This window comes from Phaethon lepturus, unplaced genomic scaffold, assembly GCF_000687285.1.
Source record: "Phaethon lepturus isolate BGI_N335 unplaced genomic scaffold, ASM68728v1 scaffold55664, whole genome shotgun sequence".
Lineage (NCBI taxonomy): Eukaryota > Metazoa > Chordata > Aves > Phaethontiformes > Phaethontidae > Phaethon > Phaethon lepturus.
In genome coordinates this window covers 1-15,211 of record NW_010535160.1, presented here as the reverse complement: position 1 = coordinate 15,211, position 15,211 = coordinate 1, and the positions used below count along the sequence as shown (strand labels likewise).

Here is a 15,211-nt window from a genome sequence, read left to right as displayed (position 1 = left end):
AAAAAAAAAAAAAAAGGGGTCACTGTCCAGAAATACTCTTCCCGATTTTCACTTCACTTTTTCTCTGTGGGTTGGTTGGGGGGCTTTTTTCATATCATTTCATGGCATTTCATTAGTGCTGCGTATTATATAAGAACATCTTACTATTTTTTTATTCTGTTTCATTTTAAAACTATTAAAACCATCTGCCACTTAGTAAACACTAACATATTTTCTTTTCTAGATCAAAGTGTCTCCTGTCTGTGTTGTAATGGAAGTTTGACATTATTTTTTTTACAAGACAGGCAGGAGACACTTTGATCAGGTGCCAAACTGTTTCACTACAACAAACAGGCAACACTCTGAGCTAGAAATGATAAGATGTTATTATGCGCCGTGAAGATTTCACGACATGTCAGCCGTAATGTTAAAAAAACCCTACAGAACATATAGCATTCAAAATATCACCGTGAAATTCCAGATTTTTTCAAAAATGAACAATTTATGAATTGAAAGCGTTCCTTTTACGTTTTTCTCTACAAAGCTGTGACCTTTTTGTGGCATTTTTTGAATATTTTTTGTAGTCTTTTTCATGTCAGCAAATCGGTATCTTCTGTCAAAAACGTCCCATTGAAAAAATTCTGATGGAGTCGACTTAAAAAGCTTTTCTTGAAAGCCTTTTTTATATACAAAAGATTATTGTCCCTGTCAGAGAACAAAAGAATCACCTGCTGGCTTTTTTGTCATTCCTAAATAAATTAATTGCTCGAGGATTACTTCATCCATGTTTCTCAAACGCGCCGCTCCCCACCGCTCCCACCAGCCCCCCGTACAGGTTTGCCTTTTATCCCGGGACGCAGAATGCCTCCACAGAGAGCCCCCGGCTTCCCAACAACACAAACACTGCAGCTACACGCTGAGGAAAAAAAGGAAAACATGCACATTGTCATTTCTGTCTTAATTTGCATGTTGAAAAGGAGAAGAGCTCTCCCATAGTAACCTACGCCAAGCGCCTGGGCGCTGACGAGGGGCTGGGCATGAGTGTGAACCCCCTGAACACGGGAGCTGTAGGTGGAGCAGGAGAAGGCAACCAGCCCCTCTCCCTCCCCTCTAAAAGCAGATCTACTCCTGCTTTGTCAAGAAAAGCTTTTCTAGCTTCCCAGGTGGACAGCCACAGCCTCGGTGATGGCCAAGGGTTAGTTGTCTCCAATGGGCACGGCAACTGGAGGGGGCGTCCGCGGCCCAGAATAACTGGTAGCAGAAGGGCAGCGGCACGCACGAGGGGAGCCTGTCTCACCAGCGGGGAAAGACGGGCACTCCTCATTTGAACCTTGCAGTTTATCTCACCCTAAAAGAAGCAAGAAACTTCAAGGGCCCGGAATTTGGTTCTCTACAATGATTATAAAGGAATCAAGGATGACTGTTGTAGAAACCAGACAAAAGCTGCATCAAAGAAAAGGCTGATTGTGTATTAGGGGAAAAAAACTTTGCAAAACCTGGATGAGGTTTCCCAGAGGGGCTGTGGGATCTTCATCCCTGGAGTTTTCCAAAACTCAGCTGAACACGGCCCTGAGTGACCTGCTCTAACAGCAAGTTAGCCCCACTTTGAGTGGGGAGTTGGATCAGATGCCCTCCACAGTTCCCTTAAAGTCAGTCTATATCCATGTTACAACATCCCTACAATTATATGGGATGAATCCCAACCCAGGAGATAAGAAATCTCAGGTTTGCCTGAACACTGGTCTTGCATCCTCACCTGCAGCCCACTGCAGCAATGGCGTTTGCCGTGTTGGTGGTGGTGCAGATCCTCATCTCCCATGCCGGGCATGTGCCACAGCACTCAACCCTTTCAAGAGAAAGTCCTCGGCTTCCCGGATAACTTCATTTCAAAACACGCATTTGAACTCTTCTGGGGTTGAAGGACTTGCAAGGCGTCACCCAAGGTCAGGAGGAGACCCCAGGCAGTGTCGGTCTGCGGGCATTTCGGCACGGGGAGTTGTTTGTAGCAAGAAAGCCACATGCTGGTGCAGCATCAACACGCGGAGCACGTCCAAGCACAGCCCAGGCCACGGCACGCCGGGGTTTTGTGTCAGTACGTGCAGTACGAACAGACGCCAAGCGCGGGCCGCTTCACGTTTAGGTCTGCTTTCCTCCCTGATGCTTCAAGCCAGCGGGTGTCACCGTCCCAAGAATGACTTCCCAGCATTGGCAAAGCAAAGGCTGCTCAAGAAATGACTGAGTCTTAGCTCATCTTCTCCCCTGCTAACTGCAGTCTGTTTAGAAACAAAAGCCACAGGATTGTGCACATTTGTCATTTCGACCCAGCGGTAAGTACTTTAACGTGCAATAAATCATTACTGAGAGAAAAGGTCAGAAATCCAGAGCCCAGGAGGCTTAGAGGGGTGTGTTGGGCATTGCAAACCAACCAACAGGAAAGTTCCAACCCAGGAAAGTCAGGTGTTTCATCTCCTAGGATTTCACCAAAATTCACAGCTTTCACGCTTTTTTTCCTGAAAGACTGTATTCAGGGTGCAGAATTCAGTATTTTCTCCCCTATGAGAAGAGGACCTGCTTTCCACAGGTTATTTATTGACTATTATTACTGGTTGTCTGTTAGCACTTCTTCCCTTTTCTTGGCCTCTCCAGGCAAAAACCAAAGCTCTTCCTACCACCTGTGATGCTTTGGTACCCCACGGGGTTAGCAATTAGCTTGTGCTGTTCGCCCAGGCTGGATGACCCAGGCAACCACACTGCCCAGCACGCCCGAGGACTTCCCTCCTCACCGAGAGAGGGAACCCACCTGGGAAGTGACAACCACAACTCCCAAAGAGCCCGTCTCTTCCCAAATGAAAACACTATGGAGCTGTGGCCGAAATACAAGAGTTGTTTGCCAACAGGTCAGAAATGTCTACAAAAATCTCCCCTCTGGCCCAGCACGAGGACCAGCTGGTGCCCAGGAGCAGATGACCACCACGTGGCACCGTGAGTCTGTCCTGTTGGAGGGGGCTCCACCAGCCATGCCCGTTCGCCTCAGCGAATAAGGACTTTGATTTGGGCTAGCCAGGGGGGTAGGGGTGATGCACGCCAGGATAAACAGAGTTCGTGGGCCACAGCAGACACCCTTGGAGAGGCGCAGCGTGGCCTTCAGTCGCTCGTCTGTGCTTGGCAGCCTCTGCCGTGCCGGTACTGCCTGTACAGCAGGCAGCACATCCCCACCTTTCGCCAGCGGGAAGAATTTGAAGATTGCCCAGGTGCTGAGGAGCACTATACGCTAGCAGTCCGGGTCCCAAGTGTGTCATTTAAACAGGTTTTCGTAAGATGTTCATGCCTCTCCCGGCACCAAAGACATCTCCAGAAGGACTGGTCTATTACCCCGCTGCCCCTCTTCGAAGCGCCTTGACCCCATCAAGTAAACGCTGCAGGAAACCCTTCGTATGTACCCGCTCCGGAGAGGCCCTTGGGTTTAACCTCGTCAGGATGCATCTGCCGGAGCGGCAACATGCTGCATGTTCGGTCTCCCTGTTTGCACGGGTGGGGGGAAGAGGCTGCCGACGTAGCCATTTTCCAGATGGAGCGGTCCCATACGCACCCAGACCGTTGTTAGCGGTTGCCAGCCTCCCACGGTACACGGGAATCGCCTCACCTGTAATTACAGGGCTGCGGCGTTTTGCTTAATTGCTTGGCTGACAGTAGAATACAGCTGTCAAAGGAATTGCCCCCTTGGAAATCTCCCTTTCCACACATTTTGGGACACTCAAGAGAAACGAATTCTCCTAGCAGGCAGATATAGTTTCATGGAGCTGGGGGAGAAAAGGGTCGAACTTCTAATTTTTCAAAGAACAGCTCTCTTTGCTGCGCTCCCAATGTAGTTCTGCAAAGACAACAGCACACGTAGGGGACTGGAGATGGGATCGTTACCGCAGCCGGTTATTTTTGTTGGAAATGGCCCTTGCTATTTTTCAGTCTGGTTGATTCAGCCAGCGGTTTCCAGAGAACAAACAAGTCAGTGCTTTCTCTTGACCCTTCATTGCAAAACGCAACCTGAGCTTTAGGAAACTTCTTGTCGGAGGGTTCCCATTCCTCGGACCTGCCCTCGCCGCTGGGGCCAGCGTGAGAAAACGCCGAGGGCTGTCGGGTGGCTGTCCCACCAGGCCAGAAGGGCACTAGCCCTGGCTGCCTGAGCATGGTCTGTGAGAGCCCCTTCTCCAAGGAAGCGATCTGCCGCTGAGCAGTCGGTGCTGCACAGTGCCCACGCTGCAGATGCTGTAATCAAAGCACTCCCGAGTGCCTTTCGGGGTGAATGAACGAACGCTGTCGCTTCTGAAGAGAAAGCAAAGTCTGATGTTGAGAGGCTCGGTACAGCTGTAAGCATCGGTGCGACCCCGATTCCAACGCTGCGTCTCCTCCGCTGTTTGCACGCTCAAAGCGAGCGGCCGTTTGCCTTCTCCTTTCTTTGTGAACAAGGTTGCAACCTTTATTCCTGCCTTGAGGAACAGATTGAATTTCTTTTGATGATCCAGAGTGAGGTCACCATTTATTCCCTCTCCAAAAGGAACTAGTATTTCAGCTTGAATATTTGTATATAATATGAGTGACCGGACAAAATACTGTGGGTACAAAAATGCTCCCTAATAAAGAAATCGATAAAAGGTATTTAAGATTAAAGATCCAACATACACTTTCTTACCTTGAAACTGTCACGTGTCAAGAAAAAAAACTTCGTCCCCACTTTGTGAACCGGGAAGATTGATCCTGTGTTTCTGTTTAACCCCAAACCCTTAATTAATTCGTTGCAGGATCAGAGCACCATAACACCAAAGGCAGCTTGTGCTACTGTCAGAGCACAAGAACAAGGCACAGCAACTTTGCTCCAATACGATTTCAGAGCTGTCAAAGCCTCCAAAAACCTCCTAAGTCAGGCCCGAATGTGCCATTTAATCTTAAGAAATAATTGGATGTTTCTTTTCTCTTATTTCTTTTCTGATTTCTGGCTCGATGTATTGCAGCTCATTGGTATTTTCAGCTCTTTTCCTCAGAAACTGAAGGCTAGAAGCTGACTCATTCTTACTAGAAGGTACCAGTCTCATAGGAGCAGCATAATTTCAGGAGCTCAGATTTTAACAGGAAATCAAATCTATCTGGCATTACGATAAGGTCATCAGAAATGAGCAATACTCAAGGTGTATCCTGGGTTTGTTTCTAACATAGATCATAGCATATATACATATATATATATATATGTCTGTACTGATGTTGCCAAGTAGCCTCATTAGCAACCTTTGGAGTTATATATAGCTAGAAATGGAGTTTTGTGGAAATTTAGGCTAAAAGTAAAGGTTGTTATTCTTTTCCCTCTTTTTAAAAAGAAAAAGGAAATTGATGTCTGTGAGTTTTCACAGGCAACATCTCATAATGGTGGACGTGCTTTCATTTAAACCTTCCCTTAGCTGGGTTGGCCTCAGCCCTGCCAGGATGACATCCTCATCAGAGAAAGAGAAAGCAAAACTCTGCACAGAAACAAAACTGAGCCATTTAACGATGTCATGTCTAATGAAAAGCAAATAAAACCAATGCTAATAAGGGATGCCATTACCCAAAGTCCCCTCCTTTTCTGAAAGCAGAGAATGACTTCTTTTAAGTACCCAAGCGGGCAGGCGAGGGTGGTGAAGGTGAGGACACAAGGTCTGCGGAGGACACCACGTTAGCCACGCGAGCCTAGCTGATACTTCAAGGCGAGGACTTGCAGAGGAGCTCACGACACCGAGTGCCACCCAGGGCAGAAATCTCCATGTCTGAAGTGATGCCCATGGGCTAAGAGCACGGATCGGGGCCAGTGCCCGGCTCCAGCTGTGCTGCCATGCTGGGGGGGCAAGCACGAGCACTGGGGAGCCTGGGGAGACAGACTGGAAAGGGACAACTGGGGAACAACTGCTCTTGCAGAGTGAGCAAAAGGATGGAAAGGGATTTAAACACATGCCTGGAGGACCCGTCGGAAGGCAACTCTAAAACGTGGGTGTCAGCTGCAGCCTCCGGTTTGGGAAGTCTCAGAGTTGTTGGCTGCTGGAAGGTGAGAAGATGCTCCGGGACAAGGACGGCCCCACGCCTTCCCTCCTGTCTCTGCTGCTGGCCACAGCTAGTCAGAGGTGGGACGTTACGGATGGATAACACACTGCGTTGCTCAATTTATTTATACTGAGCAGAAAACATGACTTTAAGTGTAGCAACATCAGTATCACAGTACTTACGCTGGATAGATAAGCAGGAACAGGCACTGCTAAAATACAACCATGCTCACACTAGGAGGTCCCATGACCCCAGCAAGGGGCTTGACCTCTAACAGAAACACCTACCTTGAAGAACATAGCCACATTTTTTTGGGCAGTACTTCGGCCATGGCTTTTAAGGGACGAGTTGGCAGGTGGTGTTCCCGTATCGGGGTGCAGTATTTTTATGCCAGGCACTTCACTAAGCAGCGTGTTTTCCACTCATGCCCTGGGTGCTGCAGCACAGACTTGGTCGTGCAGGAGCTGGAACAGTGATGAACTGTCAGGCTGTGCTGGAAGGTCTCTTTCTTCCCCTTGGAGTGGACTGGGGTAAGATTTTCACAACCAAATTCTGCACATGGTGATTTTTGGTGGGTTTCCCTCACCTTCTGCAGGGTGTTTTTTGTTGGGATTGGGGTTTTTTTTGCATTGACTGTTCTTCTTGATTAATTCAAATGCCCACCTTAAATTTGTCTTGAGGAAAGGCAAAGGATCTAACCCTCCTGTAAAGAATAGGCTGTAGACACGAGAGTCTTTTCATCTCTAAATTACTAGTAACTGTATTTCCACATCCCCAAAAGGAAGCCTTTTTAAAGAAAGGGGCGTTTGCCACTGAAGCAGCATGGGGAAATGCAAAGCGAGTCGTGGCGCGGGTTGGTTTTACCTCCGGGCTGACTGCGAGCAGCCACGCCGAGATGAAATAAAAGTGCCGTGGAAAACCGGAGTGTTTTCCCCTGGGCTACGGGGTGCAGAGGCGCAGCCCTCTCCTTGCCCTGCCTGCCTCAGCACTCGCCGGGGCCATTAACCCTCACGAGCAGCACCACAGCTCCTCGAGGGAAGGGTGGGTGGGCAATGGCCAGCTGGGAGCCCCCCTCCAATGTCGCCTGGTCTTGCAAGCCCTCCACCTTCTGATCCACTGGGCTTAGCATGGATGGCCTGGGGGGATCTGGGCACATACATCTGCTCTGCCAAAACCCAGAGTGCCCAGGAGCAAGTTTAAGCACTGCAGGCATTGAGGATGCTCCAGCAGAAAAACAGCTACAAACCTCCTCTGCTGGGAACCCTTTAAAAGAGAGAGGGGCCCGTGCTAGACTTCCCTTCCCCTGTAAGATTTCACTTCATTTTTTAAAAATATATTAAGAACATCAGTATTATGAGAGAGTGAACAATAATTTTAAAAAAAGGGTGCTCTCATCAAGCCTTTTCAAATTTTCCCTCTTCTGCATGCAGGTCACCCCGGCAGCTTGGCCCTGGTATCTGCTCCCAGACCTCACTGGCTACCAAGGCCACCAAGGCAGGGCTGGAGTAAAATCACCGCCCTGCTCTGGCATTTCCAATGTCGATCTGTATTGGCATCCAACAGGTCACATGAGAATAGGGCCTCTCCCATCATCTCCCTCTCTCCTCAGTCTACCTGAGCACCCCCAGCCCTGACTTATTTGTGTCCTATCGTTGGTTGGAGCTGCTTCAGTTTCCTCCACGTGCCCTGGCAATACAGCTACTGCCGTTCCTTAGAAAGCCCGAGTACATTTATGCACTTAAGTAGTAAACAAGAGTAATTGCCTTCGGAGCAAGCAGGCTGCCCTGCTCAGATCCTCTACACGAGCCCATTAAATGGGGAGCTGCTGTTCATTAAGAGCATGACTGAACTTGATCCACCAGCATTGCTGACTGGATTTAAAGTTAAAGCTGATGGAGATGGGGCGAAGGGCAAAGGGACTTTTTCCCACACCACCTACGAGTACTTACACTTCCATCCCCTTCTCACCTGCCCCCGACAGACCTGAAGCACTTTTATTGTCGCAGTTGGGGTGGGCGCCTTGTGAGCGGCAGATGGAGAAAGCCCATGGCTGCAGGGCGCTTACCAAGGCTTTGCTAAATCCCACACTCAGGGGGTAGGGACAGGTACAGCACCCCAACCCATCGGGGCTATAGTCAGCTGCATTGTCCTGGTCGCCGTTTGCTTTTCTCCCATCCCAGGTAAGCACCAAACCTGCCTCTCTATCAGCCGGGGGCCGCTGCTCCCTGAAGGCAGGAAAGCTCACAGGGAGCTGTCGGCCACATCCACTCCCCACGCTCACCTTCGCTTCTCTTCGGGTTTGGGGTTTTTGTCAACTGCACCTTTTCGACAACGAAGCCCACGCAAACCTCCCTTCTGACTGCTTTCACTTGGGATTTTGTGAGCCTTTATAATCAGTTCTTAGAAATGCTTTAAGCAAGACCACGAAAGCACTTCGTAACATCCTTCTGGAGCATTTTTAAACAAGGCTGTGGTACATCACTTGGAGGTCACATTTACCTTGAGGACCCAGGAAATATTTCCAAAGACCTGTTCCTCACAGAGGCTCGGTGGGTCTGGTCGGCCCAGGAGGCATTTGGGCTTCACCTCGGTCACCTCACAGGGACACTGCAAACAAGAATGGTGGCCCTGGAGGCGGCTGGCACCAGGGGGTATGCACTTACACCACTGGAGACTGAAAATAAAGAAGTCAGACTTCTTTTGGTATGAATGTTCCCATCAATTTGTCATGCTTTCATGCCCATGCAAAAGGTGCAATTATTTACCCCCGGTGCACCTTTGGACCTTCTTCATCCTACCTCCCAACGCACAAAGACGCTACTCTGGAGCGACCACTTTCGCTATGTTCTAACACAGATTTCGTGGCTCCCGACTGGTGCCAAGTTTCTAGCTTCTCTCCGGCTTTGCAAGGACGAAGAAATGAACTCCAACGGGTCCTCATTTCAAGCATCTGTATGCAGGGCCAGCAAGGGCAGGAGGGAGAAGCACCGGAGCAGAGCCCTGCAGGCTGCAGCCCCGGCGAGCCCATGGCGTTGGAGGGCACTCTGCTCTGGCAGCGGCTGGTTTCACAGAGATCGTGAGTTTAAGCACATATCTAATTGAATTGCAGATGTCTTTTCTGATGGCTATCTGGTAGCAAAGCTTTGATTAAAGCAGCAGCAGAGAGGCAGAACCGGCTGGTTCTCAGTAATAAAGCTAATGGAAGGAAGAATGACCATTCACGCCAGCCTCCCCGGGGAGTACAATGCAGGGAGACACTTTCAACAAGATTTTTGGGGGAGATCTGAGAGCTCAGCACAGATAGCCAGCTTCCAACTCCTAGATATCCTGAATGTATGTTGGACTGGAAAGCAGATGACAGTAATTGAAATAATCCACAAATAAGCTCATCTCCCTTCCTTCCCATACTCCCTGATGAGCAACAGATCTGCTTTCCTTTCTGAAGCCCACAGAGGTTTGTTCTTCTTGACTTTGTTTTTTAAAGGCTGACAAATTTTATTTGCTGACCTTTTGTTACTTCCAAGACTCAGGTGAATTTGCCCTGAGCTTGCACTTACCAGATCTCAACCTCTCGCCGTTTTACAGTGCCTTTAGAGGTCCAAAGAGGGAGAACTTTAACACTGCTTTCAGTCCACCCAAACTAGGAGGCTGTAAATTGGAGTGTTGAGACCTTTTTTTTTTTTTTTCCCCCTGTAGCTGCTTTCTCATGACAACTTGAACCGCATCCAATACGTATTACCACATATACACCACGGAAAAGCCACCCCCACCCAACGCAGCTGAAGAATCACAGTTAAGCTTCAAGATGACCTAAGAACCTGGCTTAGATCAGGAACAAGGTTTTTGAGAACTGTTGTCCCTTTCCTCAGCTGTTACACTGTACCCAAACTCCCCTTGTGCTATGTTTTTGAGGCCTGTTGGCCATGTCCTACCCAAACTCTCTTACCTCTTGGCCCAGCACAACTTTCCTGGGGGCATCTCGGTGAACCACCACCTGGGACTTAGTTTCACAGAAAGTCATTGCAGTTTTGTTCATTTTCCCTTTTGAACCGCTGCCCTTTTCCAACGTATTTACAATGCAAGGAAGTCAGTTTATTCATGGTTTGGCTTTTAACTTCGTTGTTGAGCTTGGCTTTGCTCCTGTTGGAAATTGGACCCCGATTCAGGAGGGCAGTTGCCAGTGTCTGCTGAAACTCCTTGCCATGGGATTTTTTCAAACACGCCGTTTGCTGGCCTAGCTCAGCACGTACTAAATGCAGTCGGAAGAGTCTGCTTACTCATCGCAGGAAAGGGATCAGGCCAATGGCAGGTGTTTTCAGAGTATCCTCAAACAAGCATTTAAAATGCCAAAGCTCGTTCCAGACTTCCCAGGAGCTCCTTCCAGCAGCCATCCTCCGTTTAGTTTCGTACATCTGAAGTTACACAGACCAGCAAAGGTTGGAGTCGGGCTAATTTCCAGCTCAAGCAAAGCCTTGGATTTATAGCTCATTTCAGGCTCACCCCAGCAGAAAACCCTCCGCAGAAAGCTAAAATGCATCATCCCAAAGAGAGGAGAAAAGCAAGAAATAATGCAACGTCTGGTAAGACGTGAGCTGTTACTAAAGGACTCAAAATGCTTATTGAAAGGTATTGCGAATGGTATATATCTAGCTAAACAAACATGCCTTCAATCAGCAAGCTCAAGTATTGCTATTTCACCCTACAAGGAGTAAATAATAATTAACATTCTTTGTATTGAGGTTAATACATTCACTGTAGCTGCAGAAATCAAGGGTGGTAATTCCCAAATAGCCTCGCTGGGTTCTTTCTCCAGCTGAAAGATGGGATGCTGCCTCCGAGGCATTGATTTATTCCCTAAGAATTAGGGAGAGGCATCTCTAAGGCACTGCATTTACTCCATTGCTGCTGGGAGGTTTTGTCTGGGCGCTCTCCGACAGTTTTCAGGCATGTTATTGAAGCATATTTCTCTTCCCCAAGTATTTACAGAGTCCTCAGAATTTGAACAACCTGGACTTGCCTTAGAATTATTTGCCAAAAATTATTTGGTTAAAACAAAAAAAGCCACAAGAGGAAAAAACCAGCAACGTGGTCTGCGTGATCATTTGCTTAGATCAGTTTATCATATTGCTGTTAAAAATACAGCAATATGTGTGCAGCTAAATATCAACAAGAAGTTAAATGACAAACAGCTTGAATATAGCCTGAAGAGTTACTGAATAGGAGATATGCAGAGAATAAAAAGCCTGACATACAGAACACAGATTACATTTAATTTGATTCTCACTGTGGATGAAAACCTGAGCATTTCAGAGTTTGTACAAAGAAAAAGTCTGGTGGAAAAAGATGATGCTTTTGCCTATTGATAACACTTGATTTACAGTGCTCTGAAAAATTATTTGTTCTAGAACAAAAGCAAAAGTCAAAACAATTCATTCCAGAAGTATTACAACACAACTGACTGAAACGTCTAAGCTTTGTTTGGGTCTCAAGTACAGTTTCAGTCAATTTGAATCCATTTCATGGAGAGAGGCTAGTTTTGACAGAGCTATTGCTAAAATAGTCTCTGCAACAAAACGTTGCTCTGCCTAACTTTAGCAATTAATAGACAACTCCAAAAAACAGCTCTATAGTTTTAAATCCATTCGGTACCCAAGACTAAATGATCAGGTTTGCCAACATTGAAGCACAGTGTACTAAAATTATGAATACATTACTTGATTTCAGACTTCCAGATACTGTATTGAAGAACAGCTAAAAAAAAAAATCTTGGGATTTACAATATGCTCAGGCTGTTCTTTAAACAAAGTAAAAGAAACCAACCCAGAGGTCAATTTCTTTTTTGAACAAAAAAATAATTCTTTGCAAATTTTGGTCAGCGAAGCGGGTAAAAAAGCCAATCTGCACACTAAGATTGACTTTTTAATATACTCAGTGTTATGGCCTGGAAGTGCTAAAGAGACATTCAGAATATAAAGGCAACTGGAGACAATTAAGCCATTTAAAATGCACCAAAATTAGCACTCCTTTTGTCAGATCCAGATAATTCAAGTGCTGTTCTGCCACAAAGGCTATCATCAATTTCTAATTTTAGCTTAATCCATCAAAAAAAGCATCTCGCATTTCTCTCTGGCGTTTCCTCATTAAGAACACTCTTAAATTATATATTGAAGTCTCAAGAACACAAACTACAAATTAAAGTTCCCACACTCCCACAGAGACACACTCATGCACATGCTTTGATACACTAATCTTAATAAAGGTAACAACTGCTTGCGCTGTGATACAGCTAAGCGGTGCCTGAACTGCTGCACAATGAGTACCCAAAAGCAAGAATTTAGCTATAAATCATGCAAAAAAAAGGTGATCTGTCCTGCCTTTGAACCCTCAGCCTTCGCATTCTCTCTGCTACACCTGACTGTTCTCAAGAATATGAAGTTCCATCAGAATGGTACCTCCTGATTTCCATTATGAGGAGTAAATATTAAGTACAAAGTTTTTTACATGGTCTTAACACTTAAAAATGTAAGTCAGATTAATTCCTTGTACTCAAACCTTAGGACATTGCTTTCACGGTCAAAGTACTATCCTACCACTCCTCAAAAGGACTAACCATTTTATCCCATGAATTGTGAATATTGTTAAATATCCAAGATTCACATCCTTAACACCAGTAAAGAGAATCCACTGTAGAACTGCAAATTCTTTCGCTCCCCCAGACTAATCGCATCACATCTAGTCTTTCAGCTAGAAATTTGTAAGTTTAGATCTGATTAGATTTTAATTATTGTGACTAAAGAGAGAAAAAGTATTTTTTCAAATTGAAAGAGTTCTCTTCGCACAGGATTGGAAATTCTCCTCAACGCTTTCACAAGGCAAAATTAATACAAGTTTACATGATTTCAACTCACAAAAAAATAATTATCAAATAATCAAAGTAAGAGCTGTGGAGGTGAAAGTGAGAAAGCCTCAGACATCGAGATTTCAGCCTGGTCTCATCACTAGAGTTTGAGAGAAGGCGGTGCTACGGCTGACCTGCTGGGGAAGCTGTAATGCACACTGCCTTTATCACCCCAAATTAAGGGCATCAGAGCTGCTGCTGGCACAGGACGACCCATGCCCAGGCAAGGGCACAGTTTGCCGCTAAGGAACAACTGCTGCACGAGATTTATACTGTTACGGCCGATCACACAGCAGAAGCCTGCGCTCCTGTTTATCTACTACTTGATGTATAGAAGCCAGCAAACAGTCCTGACTGTATGGGATCAGATGAGGAGCTTTGCTCTTAGTCAGGGCCCCCTACTTCTCCCTCTCTCATTCGACTTCACACTTGCTACATTTTTAAGAAACTGTGGAAAGCGGGAGCTGCATTTTTAGCTGAAACTTTGAGAAAGCTCTAAAGCCAACAAGACAGGATCTTGCACCCAGACCCATGATTCCTGACATCACTGCTCGTGTAAAACTGCACCGCAACATGTTGGAAGTGATTGCAGTTAATCTTAGTACAATATACAAACAGTGATTTATCAACATTGTATGCTTTATTGAAAGTTGACAAGTGCAACAGTTAAATACATCGACGTGTTACAACTGTTTAGAGAACATGCACAAAAACATATGCATACTACTATACAGATCATATGCAAAAAATCCATACTGGGAAACCCAAATATATATTTTTTTAAATTCTTTGCTAGCAGGGTTTGGTAATTTTTGGAGTGGTTTTTCCCGTCTTGAACCAAACTACAATGAACAAAGATTTACTTCAAGATAATCAGCAGCCAGGGAACTTCAGAAGTTACACAAACAGCATAAATCTGCCAAATTCTGAACAGTTGCGTAGGTGCATTCTTATTTATGTAGCATTAAAAAAAAAAACCAAAACAAAACAGCTTTCCAAACTTCTTCAGATCAGCCAAGGAAACAACTAAACTTCAATCTGTACAACCTAAATAGTTACAGTTTTCTATTTTACAAAGTAATTACACTAAATACACAAATATACAGTAGGCAAATAACCTTCATTGTAATTATCCTATGACCCAACTGTACGTCACCTACCTGCTTTCTATATATAATATAGCTTTATGCACCTGTCCACTGCTTCAGAAAACGGTGCAAGTATTTGCACTTAAGGTATCAGGTGACGACTAAGTGTTAAACACTGAATTTACCTTTCTCCCTCTTCCTCTTAAGATCCTATGCACCAGTCCTCACTTTGGAACCCCAGTGCACTATGGGGGATTGAGCCATCACTTTTTGCTCCAGTCTATTTCTTCGTTATTTCCAAGCTCAAAAAGCACTTGTATCAGTTATATCACTGGATGAGCGGAAGATTTAAAAACAAACCAAAAATATTCAGGCATGCAGCTTTGTTTCTCAGCCACTTGCAGAAGCTGCTCAAGTCCCCAGTGTACTTGTGCTAATTCTCTGGAAGAAGTTTATTTTATTCAATCAACCTAAGAACAAAGACTCCTTCAAGCCAAAGGGGGAAGGGAAGGAAGAGAGAGACAGATGAGTTCATAATACAGGGAGGGGGAGAAGCCTCTCCTGATGCGTGCAGAGCATGGAGTCCTCAGTCTGGGCTGCAACGTGCATTGAAATGGATGAAGGGTGGCTGTGGCGGATTCCCGCTAGTCCTTCTTGCTCTGGGCAGTCCAGAGGCCAGCGATCACGATGGCAACAACATCTTGAACTACGCTGAAGGCCCTGACCCCTGTGATGCTGGCTGAGCAGGCTGCTGTGTTGTCCCTTGTGACTGGGAAGAGGAAGGTGGGGAACCAGTCTGCAGCTGTGCTTGGAACTGGGCAAGCTGCTCCGGGCTGGCGAGTGTTTTTAGCAGAGTGTTTTCTTGCTCCAGCTGGGAGTTCTTCTCTATCAGCTCTTTGATTTGCTCTTTGAGGACCTCCACTTCCTCCCTTACCGCATACATTAAGTGACTCTTTACCAGATCCTGAAAGGCAGAAGAGAGCACGTGCGTTAGGAAAGCAGCCCAGGGCCAGCGCAGGCTCCCACCCAGCTCAGCTAGAGATGCAGTGGATCCACCTACACACAGAGCCGGCACGACCCGCTCAGGCGAAGACCATCCCAGCGGGATGCCCGCGGGGCCAGCAGACGTCCGGCGCTGGTACTCGGGGCGGGTAAAGTCCACCCTCGCAGGGACCACGACGTG

At 46.4% G+C, this 15,211-nt stretch overlaps 1 protein-coding gene and 1 long non-coding RNA gene across 2 annotated transcripts; both read right to left on the bottom strand.

The window, feature by feature from the left end:
* Positions 1-13,561: 13,561 nt before the first annotated feature.
* On the bottom strand, positions 13,562-14,499 carry LOC104619720. Its single transcript, XR_738025.1, has 2 exons — positions 14,398-14,499; positions 13,562-14,350 (listed from the first exon to the last, which is right to left on the bottom strand). It is a non-coding gene; the product is annotated as an uncharacterized LOC104619720 (long non-coding RNA).
* Positions 14,500-14,734: 235 nt separating this feature from the next.
* On the bottom strand, positions 14,735-14,992 carry LOC104619721 (TSC22 domain family protein 1; the record flags this gene model as incomplete). The annotated part of the gene is made up of 1 exon (XM_010285707.1): positions 14,735-14,992. A coding segment is annotated over one exon (258 nt), but the record flags the coding sequence as incomplete, so codon positions are not given.
* Between the last annotated feature and the right edge of the window lie 219 nt (positions 14,993-15,211).